Raw genomic sequence first — 17,463 nt, 5'->3', positions numbered from 1 at the left:
GGGACGCGTGTCAGTGCGCGACATATCAAAGACTGACTGACAAAATACGTACAGCTGTGAGTTGCCTTCCGTAAGAAACGCACTTGAACGAAAGCCAGCTAACCTTTTCACAGGGTGAGAAGGCAACGCGGTGTTGCTCGTTTTCCTGAAAAAGCTGTACACCTCTGCGTTGTTTCGCGATTTCTCAAACTCCGCTGTGAACGATGAACCCGCCATATCGGGAGTGCACCGTTCCGTTGCGTCTTTCGAATCCGAGACTTCACCGCAAACAGGTTCTCGTTAGAAGAGAGTTGCAAGGAGACAACCTGTTCTCTTGTCTGTTTCCACGTGAAAGCATGGAGTGCCCCCGGACGACAGACGTGTTTCAGAGAAAAACAGAGTCCTCCAGAACAGACTGCCAAACAGAACCGCCCTATATTCGGAGACGAAACGAGACAAGGGAACAAAAAGACGAAGCAGTTTATGCATAACGCGGGGCCCGCTCCGCTCTGTCAGGGCGGTCGCCCATTCGGCCACGTCCACGACCGAAGCCTCCGCGCTGCAGGAAAACAAAAACAACAAACGGTTTTTTCCGCGGCATGTTTCCTTGTCCTCTAGTAGAGTGTGTCGCGCCGAAAACCCTCCGTTAACGTGCGGTCAAACAACTGAGTTTTTTCATACGGACACTCACGACGCTGCACGAGTTTGCGGCTTCGCTTCTCTACCGTACAAGTACAAAAACAATGTGCTCATCAAGTGACACCCTGAACCCTGATCGCATAAATAAAACCTGACCATAATCATTACCATTAACACACAGATAAACTGAGGTATTCACGTGTTTGGAGAATGCCTGCTAACCCCCCCCCTGCCACCTTGAGATGTCGAAAAAAGTTCATCGTGTTTCTCGTACCACACACAGCAACAGTCGGGCACACCTCTTCCCTCCAGAACTCGCTTCTCTATCAACGCCCTAAACAAAGCAGTCGACCGTCTTTCGCCGATCCAAACTTCAGTATATCTATGTGCATAAGCACATCGCTTAATGTACATATATATATATATATATATATATATAGTCAGGAAAGTCACCTAAACGGTCCGTTCAGCCACTCGCGGAACCTGACACTATGGTCCTGAGTACGACTGTTGTTGCGAGGCGACTCCACAGCGGAAGACTACAGAAATGCACACCTAGTTTCCCACAGGTGTGTTTCACAGGAAGCTACGTGGACCACGAACAAAAACGGCAAGGACGCTGACTACATCGGAGCTTCGGATTGCGTTTTCCGCCACGCGCGTAGACTGGGCCAGACAGGAGAAACATCGCTTTCCACTGTTGCTTTGCAGACTAGTGTCTTTTGCCTGTCGGGACGCGTGCAGACCACGGGCCTCGCCAGCTCACAAACATACCATACAGACGCCAGTAAAGGACTCCGAAGACAGCACCCCAAAACAAGAGGAGCTGCATGCCAACACGAGTTCGAGACGAGAACCGGAGACTCTCTCGCGTTTTGACTTACCGGACGCCAGTCACCGTTCATGTCACCGCCTTCGCCCATGCCCTCGCCGGCGCCACGGGTGGGTCTGCCAGTGCTCTTCTTGGTAAGAGTGGAGGGGAAGACGGTGGGCGGGAGGTGGAGGTAGGTACGGAGAAACTCGATTCCCTCATTTGTCAAAAAGTAGTAGTTGTGCTGCCAGTTGAACTTCTCTTCGACGAACTTCTTGGTCTGCAGAGAACGCAGAGTCATCATCACGTGGAGGTTCGGGACGGGGACCTCCGGGTGGCGCTCGATCTTGCCATTCTTCTGGACGACGATCACGCCCTCTGCAAAATCAGGACACAAAGGTGCAACCTCGGCGATATTTCCAGCGATGACGCGCGGTCCCCAGCCCACTCCCGGCACAACCGGTGCACGCAGACTGCGCCGGAGAGGAGCTTGGGGAAAGGCAAGCGGAAACACTTGGCTCAAAACAGATGCAGAAAACACCCTACAACAACGGAACTGAGGACGGGAGCGAACGCAACGGAGGGATCGAGCGAAACACACAGACCACTCCTGAGAAGGGGGCAAAGACAAGAAGATTGTGCAGAAACTCCAACCCTGTCTGAAAAGAGAAGAAACAAAAACGGATCGAATGCTGGAGCAGTTTCAGAGCCATTCTCCTGCAGGCAGAGCTCCGCGTGCATTGCAAACGTCCGGTTCTCAACTTCGGCGCCCTGCAGAGCCTCGGTAAACTTCGAGCCCCTCCCCTCAGCGAAGACGACGCAGGACACGCCAATGCCACGAAAATGCAGGCAAACAACGACGATGAAAACCTGAAATTTAGTCGAGTGCAAAAATTAGGGCACATGCACAGACAGAAAAAAAGCTGCAGACAAGCCGGGTCCCCGGCTTTCCTCTATCGGAGGAAAACATGAATCATCAGACCTCCGCGGCCGCAAAGACGCGGGGAAAGTCTTTTTTACTCCATTTCGCTGGTCTGTGTCTCTTTCCCCCTCAAAAAAAACAGCCTCGTCCACATGTCGAGTCTGCCGTGCAGCCCGACGTGGGGCAGCCGCACCGAGAGGCGTTTCCCGGCTCGACATCAGAGGCGAGTGTTTTTTTTTCAGACGATTCCCGAGGAAAAAAATCGCGACATACCTTTGAAGAGGTACTCGTAGATCGCCTTCCTGTTGGCCTTGGGAATAAGCGAGAATTTCATTCCAGGGACCGTCATTTTTTGGAGCGGGGGGATGGACTGTAGGGTGGACTCTCCTGCTCAGATTCCCTCTCGAGAGAAGCAGCACCGGCAGAAAACACGAGTCGCGGGGAAGCAAGTTCTCACAGTGAAACTGCCATTTTCGCAAGTAAACTGCAGGCAGACGCGAGGCAGAAGCCCACTTCGTCGCAGAGAGCCCCCGTTCGCAGAAAAGCCGCGGGGAGATCTCGGTACGCTGCGGAGAAAACTTGTGCGAGCGTGGAGCAACTGCCCCACTCCCAACGCATGCGGTCTTTTTAACGCATGCTGATTCAACCCCCTCTCGATCCCCCAAAACGGGTGGAAAAAAGAAGCGCGAGTATTGTGCCTGGCGCGTTGATGCCTTCAGTTCTGCGGTTCCAGCTGTTTCGCGAGACAGGTGGCGGCAGCAAATGCGGAAAAACACACAAACAGTACAACCGCGACCTCTCGGTCGGTGGCTGCTGGTAAAATCGCGAAGAACCCGGAGTTCTGCTCTTTCTTGTGGGGAAGTTTTACGGTTCTTGGATACGGATTGCACATTCTTTTCTCGTCCGAAGACGCAGGGGGTTGGCGAGGAGAGCACATTGTGAAACGGGACAGCAACTCACAAACGTTATGGTTGTGGCGAGTCTGGTGAGACCCAGCACAACTCTCGTTTCGTGCAAAATCATTGCACCAGCAAGCGTACACGCACTTGGTTGAAGGAAGACTCCTTTTATGCTAACCTTCCAGTTGTTTACGTAACAAGTTTTCATGCTTTGGAACTTCCGCCGCTGGACGCTTACTGTAGTTTATTGTCTCGGATGTATCCCTTCTGACTTGTTGGAGGTGGAGACACTCAATGACGCATTGCTGGAACGAGCACACCTGAACACAACTCAACACCAGCCAGCCGCTTCGTCACGCAACTCGTAGCATAACATTTCAGTCACCCCTTCTCAGTCTGGGATTACGATGCAAGCTGCGACGTAGTGCACACTTTGCAACTTTGTATTTACGTGACCCCTCATTATTCTGGGATTACGATAGAAGTTGCGAGTTGTTCACTGGTACTTGGGCAGGTTTTGAGAAAATGGAGAACGCCCTTCCGAACAAAAGTAGAAATCCGACAGGGAAATGGGAGCATTTCAGAATCGGCGTTCCGCAGAGGCAAAGGGTTTTTTGGGAGCTTCCGGCCGCAGACGAATTTGAGGCAATTCGCGGTTCTTATCAACAAGACACCAGGCGCAAAAGCGTGAAGTCAGTGAAAAAAGAGGATGCGAAGGAAACAGCACAAAGAAGTCGCATTGACTGTGGTAGCGGGCCTGTCAACCTGAGGAGTGGAGTCTTTGCCGAACCTCGTGCCCATGACAGCTTTGCGTTTATCCACTACTCACTTTTAGCAGTAACTGGTTGACGAGACCCTTTTTCCATTTCACACTTGTAGAGATATTTCACATATGTGCAGACTAATCCTCTCGGTGGGGGCACTGCAGGCACCACAAAGATGTGTGTTGAGGAAGCTCAGTGAAGGAACACCCACATTTCGAACGGGATATGGACGTTTAGGTTTCGAAGGTCAGACAGTTGATTTAGTCTTGAAAGGTCTTCACGCGTGGCCACACCCACACCAGCACAAGGAAGAGGGGTCATTTTTGCTCCCAGCGTTGTTCGGGTCCGAGACACAGGTTTTCTTTCTGACTTCGTCTTCTTTGCCGACCGTGACTAGAAACGATTTCCAGCTCTGCCGGCACGTTTGTCGGTCTGCAATATGTGAAGCTCATTCCACGTGGAGCAAAAGGGGATTTCACTTCCAGTAGTCGAGAGGCTGCAGGGAGCTTCAGCAAACTGTTTCTCGGTGGAACATTTTATGAACGACGGTCCGTCTACAAGGTCCTCCGTCGCGCGACCACAAGGTGTCGAGAGAGCATTAGGCAGCGCTGCTCTTAGACTTGGTTTCAAATCAAATAGATGGAAGCCATGTGCACTCGCCGACTCCTCGAGGGGAGACAGTATTGACGTGTGCGTGGCCGGAGGCGTCAACTCGAGAGAAGAACGGTCGGGGTAAAAGCGATGGTGTTCGGAAGACGAGTGTGTAGAGACGAGAGCGGCCAAGAGGAGCTGGAATCCGTCTGATGGCCGTGAGGGATGGAGCCACAAAGGGGGAGACTGTCGGGAACTGGCAGCGGCACAGAAGGGCAAACACGCGATTGGTAAGGATTCACAAGACTAGTCAGTGCGACTGGACAGAGCTTCGGTGACAAACAAGTCGCGCAAGGGGTCATGGGAACCTCGTGTTTTTGTTTCTTTTTGACAGCGAGGCGTTTCCTGGGCTCGGAATTGCATTTCTTGGACGGCGCCACGGGGACGCGGTTCAATGCATAGACCTTTCTTCAATTTGTTTTTGTGTTTCGTCGATATCGGTTGTGAAACCACGAGGTTACGCGATCCAAACATATTGATTCGGAAGTGTTGCACACTCCACTCAGTGAAACAGCAGTAGAATCCCGCGGTCGCTGTCTTCGATCCGGTTTCTTCTAGTCACCTGCAGGTTTTCAGACGGTAACACACTCAGGAGCGAAGACGGCCGCCGCACCCAGGCCACACACTTCTAATACACCACCCACCAGAAGTCGCATTCCTCGATGTTGTTCGAGCTGGAATAGAACCGCACTACCACTGCAGAGCAGACCGGCGGATTGACAAGTTCCAGGCATTTGGAAGCGGCTCTTCGAACTTTTCCGTACATGTGCTGAGTAAATAACGCGACCTCGCCATTTGCAAACCCCGTAAGCACACGAACAAGAACGCTGCTCGTAGCGACGACGTAGCAACGAAAAGGATGCAGATGAACACGATTTCCCCGTGCGGATTTGGTGGATCAGGCGACAGCAGTAGTAGGGGATAGACTAGAAGCTGAAGAAAGAAGCGCTTGGACACAAGCGATGAAACAATTTTCAACGCATCACCGCAGTCATAAATTCTCATGTTGCGCCCAGTAAAAACCCATCAGGTCCCACCGGGACTCGAACCCGGGTTACTGGATTCAAAGTCCAGGGTGCTAACCACTACACTATGGAACCAAGAGCCTAGGTGTACGACATTCCTCTCCACGTGAAACTCTCTGTCAGTCCGAAGTTCACTAATTTATTGTGGAGTCTTTCGCTGAATTAGAGGAGGAGTCCGCTCCCCTACGCCAGAATCCTGACTGCTGAGAAAGGATGCTCGCAGCAAGAACCAGGCTTGCATTCCCGGCAATCGGAGAGCTTCGATACGCGGACGGTGATCTTTCCATCATTCGTGTCGCTGTCGGATTTTTACAACAGCCGTTGGCGCTGAATTCATCAAATGTCTTCCAATTCTGCCTCTTGAATGAGTGTTTGCGGTTCGTGTTGATCGCTGCAATGGCGGCCACTGGTGGGGGTATACCACGGCTACTTCGGGCAGTCTGACTCTCCGGGCAGAGGCAAGACAGCGTGGATAATCACAGGGATTTTCGTGTAGCAGTGTCACTGGAACTGTTCTGCAGAGCATTTTCTATCAAAGGTGGAAATATGGGACAAAGTCCCTGCGAGTTCCTTGGTTCTCTGTCGAGGTCACCCGTCCCGATCTGTAGGCGGCTGGACACGTCGTCACCGCGTTAACCACGGGATCCGTGCACATGAGATGCTTATGGCCACTACATCCAGTGTTTTATTCGTGGTCTCCGGTGATGAAATGCTAACGTTTTTGTAAAGTCGGGTGTCAATCGAACCATTTGGGGCCGCTGCTGTGCCACCATTCTTCAACTGGCCCCGTGCAGGTGTAGCGCTGTCCTGATTACGGCTAGAGCAGTCGGCCTTGATACAAACAGCTTTCCGGTTGAAACAGTTGCGTACACATGCCTTGATGCCTGGCGCAGTAGACCTCAGTCTGTTGCACATCAACACTAGACATTGCCAAGACCACTGCTGAAGCATAGTTTGCAATACCGGCCCGGTGCGGTAACACGTCAAAACGGCGGCTGTATGCTGACGGTCCAAACAGGTAAAAAAATGATTGTCGAATGAAGTGGATTCTGTTGGCGCGGCCTCGAGGCAGCGTGTTCACTGGGACTGACTGAGGGAAGGCTTGGAACAAGCCGCAAATTCTGCGCCTCTCTCTCGACTGCAGTTGAACAGACTGTAGGCGGCCGTCTGATTCGCCATCTTCGAGTACAGGGAGTCTGATGTACGCTGCATGTCCCGTAACTGGACAGACGAATCTCTCAACAGGTTTCAATTGTCATAACTACGTTGGGACTAACAGTTCATGCAAGTCGAGAAGTTCCCCAAGCGCAGAGCAACCAATGCCACCGAAACATAACGGCCGAAACGACTCCTGGTTGACGCCCGAAATATGTCGCTGGGGTCGAGTTTCCAGAAGCGGATACAGCTGCCACGAGGACTGTGCTCTGCTGAGCTCTTACTCGTCAGCTGCTCATGCCTCCCACGGAAGTCATGATGCGAATCCTTCACACTACTTGCCAAACCTTGAGAGGGAAATGGGACGCTCAGTTCACTCATTTTTGCCTGGTGCATCACCGAAGGATAAACGCTATTGGTAACGCTTTGCATCCACAAGGCTTTTGAGAGTCTGCCGCCGCAATCAGGAGCGAAAGAGGTCAACGGAAACCAAAGCAGGGAGCACTGGAACAGCTACGTTGGCCTGACAGTGACGAAATCGAACACTCGTCACAGTCTCACACAGGTTTAAAATCCTGCTGTGCACGCCGCTCGTTTAAATGTACAATCGAACTTGCTCCAAAAATGGTCGCTCGTCTGCACATGGGGTGTGCGAGTACCGTAGCCGACTTACTTCTGGGACACCTAGTGACGAGCGATTATCGTAGTTACGAAACAACCTCTGCTTAGTCGATCTGAGTTGCACCAGTGTGGACACACAACATCCTCGAATGTAACGGTATCTTTGTTTACCGGTTCCAAGTTCCCTTCCACTGGCACGGTTTTGAGAACACTCAGTGCATCCATGAGTTTATGTCTGCGCCCGATTTTAACGACGGAGGCTGTAAACAACGTTGTCCTTAGGTTGAGGAGTCAAGCTGGTGCAAACCGTACACGGACTAACTCTGTCCATCCGTGCACCTACGCTGACAATCGGATATACAGATGCTACCTTCCGGCTAAACATATTCTTCCACAAGACGCCGCGTACAATGCCTGTCAAGGAGGCTTGACCGACACATTCCATTTCTCGTTTCCATCTAGTTTCGACTGAGCGCGAGTCGCTGGGCACTTGTGTCTTGCTGCACTATCTGCATTGCCAAGTCGGAAACGTCGGGACTGCTAACCTTCGTTGCGTATATTTTCGCACGTCTACAGCACACACCCGTCTACCGCAAGCATCTGTGTGGCATGCTTTGAGAGATGACAGTGCGTGCGTGTGGTCTCTGACAACGGGCGTCGCAGATCAAAAATCTATAACAAACTGGTGATGGATACTCCACAGGAAGAAATTCCTTGACAGAGAACGGGTGGGAGCCGTTTTCTCGCCGAACCTCGTTTTACCCATCGGCTTAGAAGGCTTCTTACATTTGTCCTCCCTGTCATTCTTCCACTGGTTTGCCTTTTCAGTTTCGGCTACAGCTGTCGTCTACAACCGCCAGCGCGACCCACCAGTGAATGCGAAGCATGCCGTGTGTACATGCACTCGAGCCCGTGCTCTTCTGTGTCGCTCAAAAGCGCAGTTTCGTCAGACGTTTTTCGACTAAACTGAGGTGTGTTTTCTTGCGGCTTTTCGAAGCCGAGGATCCAGGGTAACACCACTGTGCTGCTCGCTTTCTCGGGATTCACCCAGGAAAGGACCGCTCTCCACTTTTATCTCTACTTGGTTCACTCGGCACCTCCGCTATCGGCCCCCCCCCCGGGCCGGCGGCACACTGCGTAGCCCTCAGCGCGAACGAAACGTCGTCTGTGCGGTTGTGTGCGTTTCAGGTTCAGAGCACTTTTTAGAAATGACTCTGAATGTTCCCTGCGCTCTTCGCAAGTACCAGTCTCCCCAAAGGCGGCGCAGACCCGCGACACAAAGGTCCACACTTCCGCCTTTCTGACTGACAGTCACTGACACAAAGGCTGCCAGTCAAACGCACCTGTTTCCCGCGGTTTCCACCGACTCATTTTCACTGTGGCCACGGAACTGCAGTAAATCTCGAAACGAATGCACATTTGTCAGGATCCGCGCCACTTGAAGTGCCGCTTTTCAGCCGCCTCGACCTTAGATGCCTGCATGCTGGCGTTCTTCTGATAGTGGATCCGAAACTCTGACGGCCGACCACCTGCGTCAAGCCGCGAGAAGAAAACGGAAAAGGAAAAGTCAGACGAAAATCACGCGATCGACCGGCGACCGCAACAGTTTCCCACCCACACTCTGGGGTTCGTGGCACAAAACAAGGAAATGCCGAGACACCGTCAAACAGTTCCGGATTCGCTTGTATGAACGAAACAGATTCGAACAAACGTCCACACATCCGGGCTTCCACACACATGCACATGTCGACCCCACGACGTACGAAACACTTGAGTTCAACAGTCAGATCTATCTATCTATGTATATATATATATATATAAAGACATGCATATGGGAGAGTGGAAGCGAGGTTGTGCGAGACGAATGACTTACGGAAGCTGAGTGCACTGAATTCGCCGAGACCACCGAGAATGTTGCCCGGGATCCACCCTTGGCGCCTCAGAGCGGCTTCCAAAAGAATGAGGACATATGCATCCAGAGCTGCGTAGTGCGCTTGAGATGCCGTCAGAGGGCGCATGTTCCAGTTCGACCTCTGCTCAGATTTATCCAAGTCTGCATGCAGCACTTGTCGGCACATTTCCTGGAGACTGGGGAAGCCTGCAGACAGGAACAAGCCAATTATCGTGCGAGCAATCAGCTCGTTAGTAAGAGACATGCTGACGAGCACCAAACGATAACTTCATAATCTCGGTGACTTGCGACAATGCCGTGATACACTGACATCTCCGCAGTTCTGTCTCCATCGCGCGATCCAGAGGAGACACAGAGCTCCGCTGAAAGAAATCTAAACACGTGTAGACCTGGACTACGCGTTCCCTACAGAGTCACTGGAAACCGGAAAAAACGCGACGGAACAAGTTGACGGCCAGCGACGTATGCAACGTCCGGGATCGAGATCAGAGACATCCACACTCTTCACTGGGTCTTGATATCCCTGTCGGCCTGTTTCTCAATGTGAGTCGGCCTCCGCGTTTCACTCTCGCCTTCTCAACTCCGACATACACAGGATTTCGTCCTGTGAAACTTACGTCGCTTGACCGGCCGCATGTAGCGCTCAGGAGTTTCTTCTTCGTTCTTCTCCAAGAAATGTTCCTTAGCGATTACGCCTTCCCGCAACTCCCTCTCCGCGTTCGCCAAGTGGCGGCCTTTCCTGACAGGAACGAGAAAACTTTCTGCCCCAGACTTTGCCGCATCTGCTTCTTTTTCTTCTGCACCTGCGTCTTCCCCCCTACAGCTTGGTGCTCCTTCTTTCGTCTTCGCCGTCGCCTCCCGCCTCTCTCGCGTGTTTCCTGCTGGAGCGGCACCCGGTTTCAGACTTGGATCGGAAGAAGGAGACACAAGCGGGCCGCGCGCTTCTGCCGGCGAAGGCAGGGAATTTGCCCATTCAGGCGTCCTTCGCGTCTCTCCTTCTGACGAGGCTGGGGAGTTCCAGACTCGCGGGTGCCTTGACAGAGAAAAGAGAGAAAACGCACTGCGGCACGATGGACCTTCAACAAAAGGACTGATTCACACAAATGTCTCTCCACCTACTTCTGCATACATGTGGAAACCCATCCCTTCAAAGCGCATGCCTGGACCTCGCCATTTCTACACTCAGATCCATAACCATGTGTCTTCATCTCGAAAATGTCTCTGCATGCAAGCCTTCACAGCCGTAGATGTAGACATGAACGAACGCCTCTCTGCATCTCTCCATGCTCGCGCCCACAGCAACGTACAACGAACAACTCGTTGAAGCAGCTCTTCCTTCCACTTCTTCTCCCCTCCTCTGTTGTCTGTCCGCACACCCTCCGCGGTTCGCGTGTATCGCGCCTGACGTGGACTTGCGTTTTTACCTGAGGTCGATGCAGTGGACGAGGGCGCCTGGGCTGCCGACAGCGCCCAGCGCGAAGAACAACTTTGTGATGTCTCCGGAGGCTTGGTACATCAGCTTCGCAATGAAGGGATTCGCGAAAAGCCAGCGCAGCATCTGCAGAAGCGTCGCCTTATAGACTGGATTATCGTTCACCAAGTCGACCAGAAAGACTCGGCTCTCCGTCGCCAGCGACAGCACACTCGCTGCATGCGGCAGCGTCCACTCCAGGTCGAGCGCGACGACGAAGGGACGGAAGGGAACGAGGGAGGGAAGGACTGGAAGCACGGAGACAGACACCCCACAGGTGTCTGAAGCTGCGTCCGCTTCAGAGAGAACAGCGTCGGAGGAGATCTGCGCCCTCGTCCGAGACTGCGATACGCATGACTCAGCGAGTCTCGACGACGTCAGCTCTCCAATCTCCACTTCGCCAGCAACGTGTGCATCGTTTTTCTTCTTCGCTCGCTTCTTTTCTTCCTCTCCACTCTTTGCCTTCCGGCGTTGACTCTCCGCGAGGGCACCGTCTCGCTCTGTGGAGAGAGAAACAGAAGGCGAGGCGTGCACGGCGGCCTCTTCTGCCGGCGCCTCTGCTGGACCTTTCGCATCGCTGGCTGTACACCGTAGCGCCTCCTGCGGCGGAAGCGAGCAGCCAGCGGTCTCTTCGGCAGACAACGCGCGACAAGACGCTTCCTGCGACGAACGGAGAAACGCGAACAGTCCAGTCAAACCTTCCACAGTGTCGAGAAAGAGCACTCGGTCGACACCCCAGGGCAAAGACAGAGGACGAAAAGAAGAAGAGGAGGAAGAGGAGGAAGTGGAAGAAGAAGGAGAAGAAGAAGGAGAAGAAGAAGGCGAGCGAAGTGGAGCGTCTTCATTAGAGCTTGGTGGGTCTTCTGTCTGAGGAGTGACTTCTGGCGGCAGCTTCCAAGAAGTCGAAAAACAATCCGCTTGTCTTGTGGGAGCAGCGGCGCTGTCGGCCAGACTTGGGAGACTTAAAAGGTCCTCTTCCATGTCGGTTTCCTCTTCCTCGATTTCTTTCGCCGGGTCTGGTTCTTCGTGGACAGCACATGCGTAAGTCTTGAGTCCCTGTTTTTCGAGAGGACATACACGCCGACTCTCTTCTACTACTACTACCTGGGCAGCCGTGCGTCCTGCACACCGCCCCCGCGCGCGCTTCACCGCCTTCCCGCATCCCTCGCCTTCCAGTTTTTCTTCTGTGTCTTTCACTTCATTTTCCTCTTCCTCTATCACCTCCTCGTCTCCCTGTGCTTTGCGTTCTTCGCGCCTTCTTTCTGCTCTTCCATGCTGCCAACCTTCTACCTCTTGCCCTTCCTGCGAACGACATGCTGAAGAGTCCAGTGCGAGAGCCGCGGGAGTGTGTGCCTGCTGGCGAAGGCGACTCAGCAAGAAACTGCGAGAGACCATGTACCCCCAAGGGTCTGCAACTTCGCCTGAAAACAATTGACATAAAAGACGGCGAATTCCACTTTCTCCTCTCCAGAAGGCTCCAAACCAACCCATACACGCGCGTCAAATATGAGACACATACATGCATACATGCATATATATATATATATACCTACAATATATATTTACACACACATAATATATATATATAGGGGAACGAAGTCGGAGGCTGTGGGCCGTGGACCGATGTCGACATACCTAGTTGCGTCCACATTTAAAAACATGCACGTAAGGATTTGTCCTGTTCGGGTGTACGTAAAAGAACGAGAAGAGTATTTTCGTCAGAAGTTCTTGGAAGAAGGCAGAGTAGGTGTCATTTGTTATCAAGAGGCATTGGAATCCGACAGAGAAGTGTAGGGTGTTTCCCTCAGACGAATGGTCAGCGGACAAAGCATGCGACTCTTTTGAAAGGACACCGGGTTGTTGCATGACAAGCGTGATCAGCAACTGAAGGCGAGTTTCTTTCCCGTTTTCCTTCTCTCAGTCTGTTACCCTCTTTCTCCTTGTCCTGCTGCCGACGTCATTTCCTCTCTTCACTCTCTTCATCCCCGTCTTTCGCTCGTCCTCCTTATCCTCGTCTTCCTAGCGGAAGCTCTCTCTGCCTGTTTTTTTCTCCGCCACTCTGTCTTCCTCTCTTTGTTTCTGGCTTTCCTACTTCCTTTCTTCGCCTTCCTTTTTCGCTCCTTTGTCCGGCCTGTGCTGCGTACCCGTGACCGCCGCTTTTCTCGCAAGCCATGCGCAGGCCTCGAGAGCGAGTTTTTCTCCGCGTTCTTCTTCCTCTGCCCGCCGGATTTCGTCTTCGCCGAGAACGCCTCTGCAGGCCGCCGCGACCGCGCGTCCGCGGGTCTCCTTCGCCGGCGCGAGAGAGCGGAGAAAGGCGAGAAGAAGAGACTCCGACTTCCGACTGCTCACGCTGGCTGCCACAGCCTGGAGCGTCCACCTGGATCCCTTCAGCGGCGCGTCCAGACTCTCTGTCTTCTCCAGCAGACGCAGCAGGGAAACGACTTTGATGGCCTCGAACGCGTTACCGCCAGGGTGCTTCAACAACTCGAGGAGCAGCGCGTCCACCGACGCAGCCGAGAGACGCTGGAAGAGCAGGCGCGGCAACTCGAGCTCACCAAGACCAGACAAAGAAGAAGACAAAGAAGAAGAAGGCAGAAATCCCAGACGCGAAAGAAGAAGCAGGAATCGGGCAGGACCGACGGCGAGCAAAAGACGATTTGGGTCGACGGTCTTCTTGCTGCAGGTGTGCAGCGCGAAGTAGCTGAAGACAGCAGGAGCCGAGACGCCAGAGAAACGTTTGGAAGAAAAAATAAATTCAGAAGGCACCGAGCCAGAGGGTGCACGAAGACACTTCGTCCCCCAGACGCAGAGGGGCAGGAAGGGAACGCGCACAGGAAGAAGACTAAACAAGAGAGGGAAGAAGGAAAGAGAAGGATAAAGAACAACCGGAAGCGCGAGGAAAACCGAAACGGAGTGGAGAGAGAAGAGAACCCCGGGGAATGGAAGTGAAAGAGAACAACAGAGGGAAACGGCGAATCTGCGTTTGACGCTGAAGACACTCAGATGTGGAGAGAGGGCGACAAGACGACGGCAGTATCTGAGGAATATCTGTGTCCTCTCTGTCTCCTTCGTTGTCTTTGCTCCGCTCCGAAAACGGAAAAATGGCCCAAACCCACTTTCTTCACCCTGTCCTGTTTTCTTCGTTTGTGCCACCTACGGCCGTCGCTGTCTCCCCGTCTCTCTCTCCTCTTTTTTTCTCGGGTGAACGCGAATTTGCCTTTCCTCTTCGATGACGCTTAGTCGGTTTTCTCGAGCGCCATTGGTGCTCCAGAGCGTGACATATCTCCAAACAGAACTCCTTGTCAGCTTCCTCTGTGGAGGAGCAGAGCGGGTTTGGGCAGTGATGAACATCGCCAGCGAGTCCGTTCACCTTTCGAGTTCCACCTTGTCTCGAGCCGCACAGGACACAAGAGAGACCTCCGTGGGGAGCGCGGCTTTCTGGGAGAAGCGACAACGGCCAGAGTCTCTGACTCAGCCTTCTCTCACCTTTCGACGCAGTGGAGAAAGGCGAGAAGCAGGTGCAGACGCCTCCCCTGCTTGAGAGAAGGAACGACCATCTCCATGACGCGCGGATTCAGAAGCGAGAAAACAGATTCGCCGTGGACGCGGTCCGCCAGTACACGATCTCCGCCCTCTCCGCTCGCCTCTCTGTCCCCACTAAAAGAAGACAGAAACGGAGAAGGGGAGGACGCAAGGGAAGAAGACAGAAACGGAGAAGGGGAGGACGCAAGGGAAGAAGACAGAAACGGAGAAGGGGAGGACGCAAGGGAAGAAGAAAGAAACGGAGAAGGAGAGGACGCAAGGGAAGAAGAAAGAAACGGAGAAGGAGAGAAGAGCCTTGGTTCGAAGAGGAGGTAGAGCGTGGCGTGCATCTCTCGAAAGAAGACACTCATCCTGAACGCGCAAACACAGAAAAGAGAAAGGCGCTCTCTGCGACACAGCGACTGCCAACTCGCGATTTACATCCGTGAAACTTAACGAGAAGGAGAGAGTTCAGCTTGTCGCGTTTTCGCTTCCGCAGCTCATCTGCCGCCTGAGCCTCCTGCGTCGTCTTCGACAGGTTTAGGGGAGCGCATGGCTGAGGCCGCGTTTGATGCAGGGAAGCCGAGAGGCCGAAGGCAGACGCTGCCGATGTTGAGAGTTGTTTTCGACGAAAAAGCCGCTGCGTTTATCCACCCCACTTCTCACTTGGAAGTCTCGTCTTCGACGCTCGGCCAGTAGCACCGAATGCGCTCCTGGGGCGACTCGTTCTCGCGATTTCGCGCGTTGCCCGCGTCAGCCTTGAGGCTCTGTTTCCGGTTTCTCTCGCCACTTCTGAACGTCGAGCAGTCCAGAAGCTTCTTCAAACTTCCTTCCTCGCCCTGCCGAGTTGCTGCCCGCGAGGCGCGTCTCTCCTCCTCCCATGTCGCTCCCTTTCGCCGCTCCTCCGCCTCCGTCAACGCGTCCAAAAGACGCTGCGCAATGTTCGCGGCCAGCTCCTGAACTCTGGAGTCGCAGAGCAGAAGGAAGAAAACGCTCAAACGCGCGACTGGAGGACGCGCAGAGAAACAGACGGTCAGATGCAAAAATGCGCAGGAAGAAGAAAGAAGGAAAGGGGAAACACAAACGACGCTCGTAGAGAGGGAGGAAACTTGCGTCTGGACAAGGAAACACGAGACAAGCAGAAGGAGAGGTGAAAATGAAGAGCGGACACAGAGCGCCGATGAAACATGAAAAGGCAGTATAACGGGCGAGACTCAGGAGACTCAGGTGTACATTTGGTCGATTTTTTCGATTTTTTCGACTTTTTTTTTAGTTTTTCGATTTGTTTTTGAGAGCTCACCGCTGCTGTCTGCAGAGCCGCACTGCGAGGAGCGGTAGAGGCTCTCCGTGGTGAATTGCGTAGACCAGGCCGCGCGTGTCAGGCAGCATGTCAGGCGGAAGAAGAGAAGGTCCGCTTTCTCTTCTCTCAAGAAAGAGAGAAGCACCATCGCCTCCGCTCACGCCCGGCGACGGGAGAGCCGAAGAAGGCTCTGTCGCCACCTCCACCGTGTGCTCGGAAAACGAACAAGAAACGAACGCAGGAGAGGAAAAAGGAGGCGAAGCAGAGGACGGACACGAACGAGAAGAAGCGAGAGAAGAAGACGGCGAACGCGAAGGAGTGATTTTTGAAGACGGCGGAGAAAGAAGAGAGGGAGAGACCCGCGCCTCAGCCGCAGCCGCAGCGGGAGAGATAGCCGGCGGGAGGAAGGCGGTGCCGAAGAGACGAAGTGACGCAGAGACCAGGAGAGAGCGGCGCCGAGAAGAAGAGTCTATAACGCATGCACCTGAAAAAGGAGTAAGCCAGAAAGAGAGCTGTGTGAGACCGGAGGGCGAAGCCGAATGGCCCGAGGGTGAAGGCGGGAGAGAGGAAGAGAAAGAGGCAAGAGAAGAAGGGGAAAGAGAAGCAGACCGGGAGGCAACGAGGGTCATGGCCGACGAGGCGGACTCCAGATGGGAAGAGAGAGAAGAGGGAGGAGAACGCGACGGAGGAGAAAAAGCCTCCGTCTGAGGAGGCAAAAAACGCGGTGGGGATCCACAGCGTCGAGAGAATAGGGCGGCTCGAGTGGAGGAAAGGCGAGGAGGTGACAGAGAAGAGCAGAAAGAAGGAGAGGCCGGAGAGGAAGGAGAAAACGCTGACGGCGTCCTCATTGTTGAAAACGACGACTTCTGCTGAAAAAGAATTTATATTTAGAAGGCGCACTTCCTGCACTCGGCAACACAACTTTTACCGACATCAATACAGACGCAAGCACTTCTGAAACAGCGTCCTCTCCTCGTCAGGTACACATCGACATGTCTCTCTCTCTCTCTTGACACACACAGTCAAACGCGCATTGTCTATGCTTTCATCTACGTACATATACCTATAGATCCATAGAAACGAAACCACGAATGTTTACAGCTGATGCATGCATACAAGGTTTCAGTGGAGGCGTTGCTTGCAAATGTCAAACTTTTCGTGTGAGTGGCAGCTGCGTGTGCATCCACCGTGAGACTGCCCATTGCGAGCGGCCTCGTTCGTCGAGGCGGGTGTCGGCACAGCTGAATTGAGAGCGCCAGGCACTGAGTGGACGCGTTGCCTTTCTCAGCACTTGACGAAGCAATGCACGAGAAGCAGAAAGAAATCTCCCCTCGTCCAGGAAGAGAAAAGTGAGAGAGACCGCAAGTCCAGGAGAGCCGCCATTCTTGCGAATTCCGCCTGTCAACGTTCATCGGAGACCGGCGAACCAACCTTCGTTCGCTGGAGGGCACAGTGTACGTACACGCTACTGTGGTGTACATACAGCTGAAGTGCTGCGCGTCTTCCCCTGCCAAGAAACCACGGCCACGGCGAAGCTTCTGCTTTTTCCGAAAAACGCGTTCGCCGAGTCGATTTCAAAAAAGCGCAGCAGTCTCTGGTGCATGCGCCGCGGCCGACTGCATGCGTTGCCGCGGTGAGGCACTTGAAGAGCAGATGAGGAGCAGAAACCGACGCGCTTGACAAGAAGCAAAGCCAAGATGAGAGCGACAGAGAGAGCGCCGAAAGTGACGGACGTGTGAGGAGGCGCGACAAAACGACGGAAGAGCGACAGGACGGGTAACGCAGCTGTCGA

At 53.5% G+C, this 17,463-nt stretch overlaps 2 protein-coding genes and 1 non-coding gene across 3 annotated transcripts; all 3 read right to left on the bottom strand.

Moving 5' to 3' along the window:
* Nucleotides 1-246: 246 nt before the first annotated feature.
* RPS10 (ribosomal protein RPS10) lies at nucleotides 247-2,854 on the bottom strand. Its single transcript, XM_002371567.1, has 3 exons — nucleotides 2,625-2,854; nucleotides 1,503-1,807; nucleotides 247-538 (listed from the first exon to the last, which is right to left on the bottom strand). The coding sequence occupies exons 1-3, from the start codon at nucleotides 2,698-2,700 to the stop codon at nucleotides 461-463; spliced, it is 459 nt and encodes a 152-aa protein (XP_002371608.1). The 5' UTR covers nucleotides 2,701-2,854; the 3' UTR covers nucleotides 247-460.
* Nucleotides 2,855-5,693: 2,839 nt separating this feature from the next.
* TGME49_275820 lies at nucleotides 5,694-5,765 on the bottom strand. Its single transcript has one exon. It is a non-coding gene; the product is annotated as a tRNA-Gln (tRNA).
* A 2,854-nt stretch (nucleotides 5,766-8,619) lies between these two features.
* TGME49_275830 (hypothetical protein) lies at nucleotides 8,620-17,077 on the bottom strand. Its single transcript, XM_018781741.1, has 8 exons — nucleotides 15,672-17,077; nucleotides 15,038-15,334; nucleotides 14,336-14,743; nucleotides 12,994-13,550; nucleotides 10,803-12,270; nucleotides 9,996-10,411; nucleotides 9,340-9,564; nucleotides 8,620-8,995 (listed from the first exon to the last, which is right to left on the bottom strand). The coding sequence occupies exons 1-8, from the start codon at nucleotides 16,517-16,519 to the stop codon at nucleotides 8,889-8,891; spliced, it is 4,326 nt and encodes a 1,441-aa protein (XP_018638237.1). The 5' UTR covers nucleotides 16,520-17,077; the 3' UTR covers nucleotides 8,620-8,888.
* Nucleotides 17,078-17,463: the final 386 nt, after the last annotated feature.

The sequence above is a fragment of the Toxoplasma gondii genome, chromosome III (assembly GCF_000006565.2).
Source record: "Toxoplasma gondii ME49 chromosome III, whole genome shotgun sequence".
NCBI classification, from domain to species: domain Eukaryota; phylum Apicomplexa; class Conoidasida; order Eucoccidiorida; family Sarcocystidae; genus Toxoplasma; species Toxoplasma gondii.
Note: the sequence above shows the minus strand (reverse complement) of the source record. Positions and strands in the feature narration are given on the sequence as shown.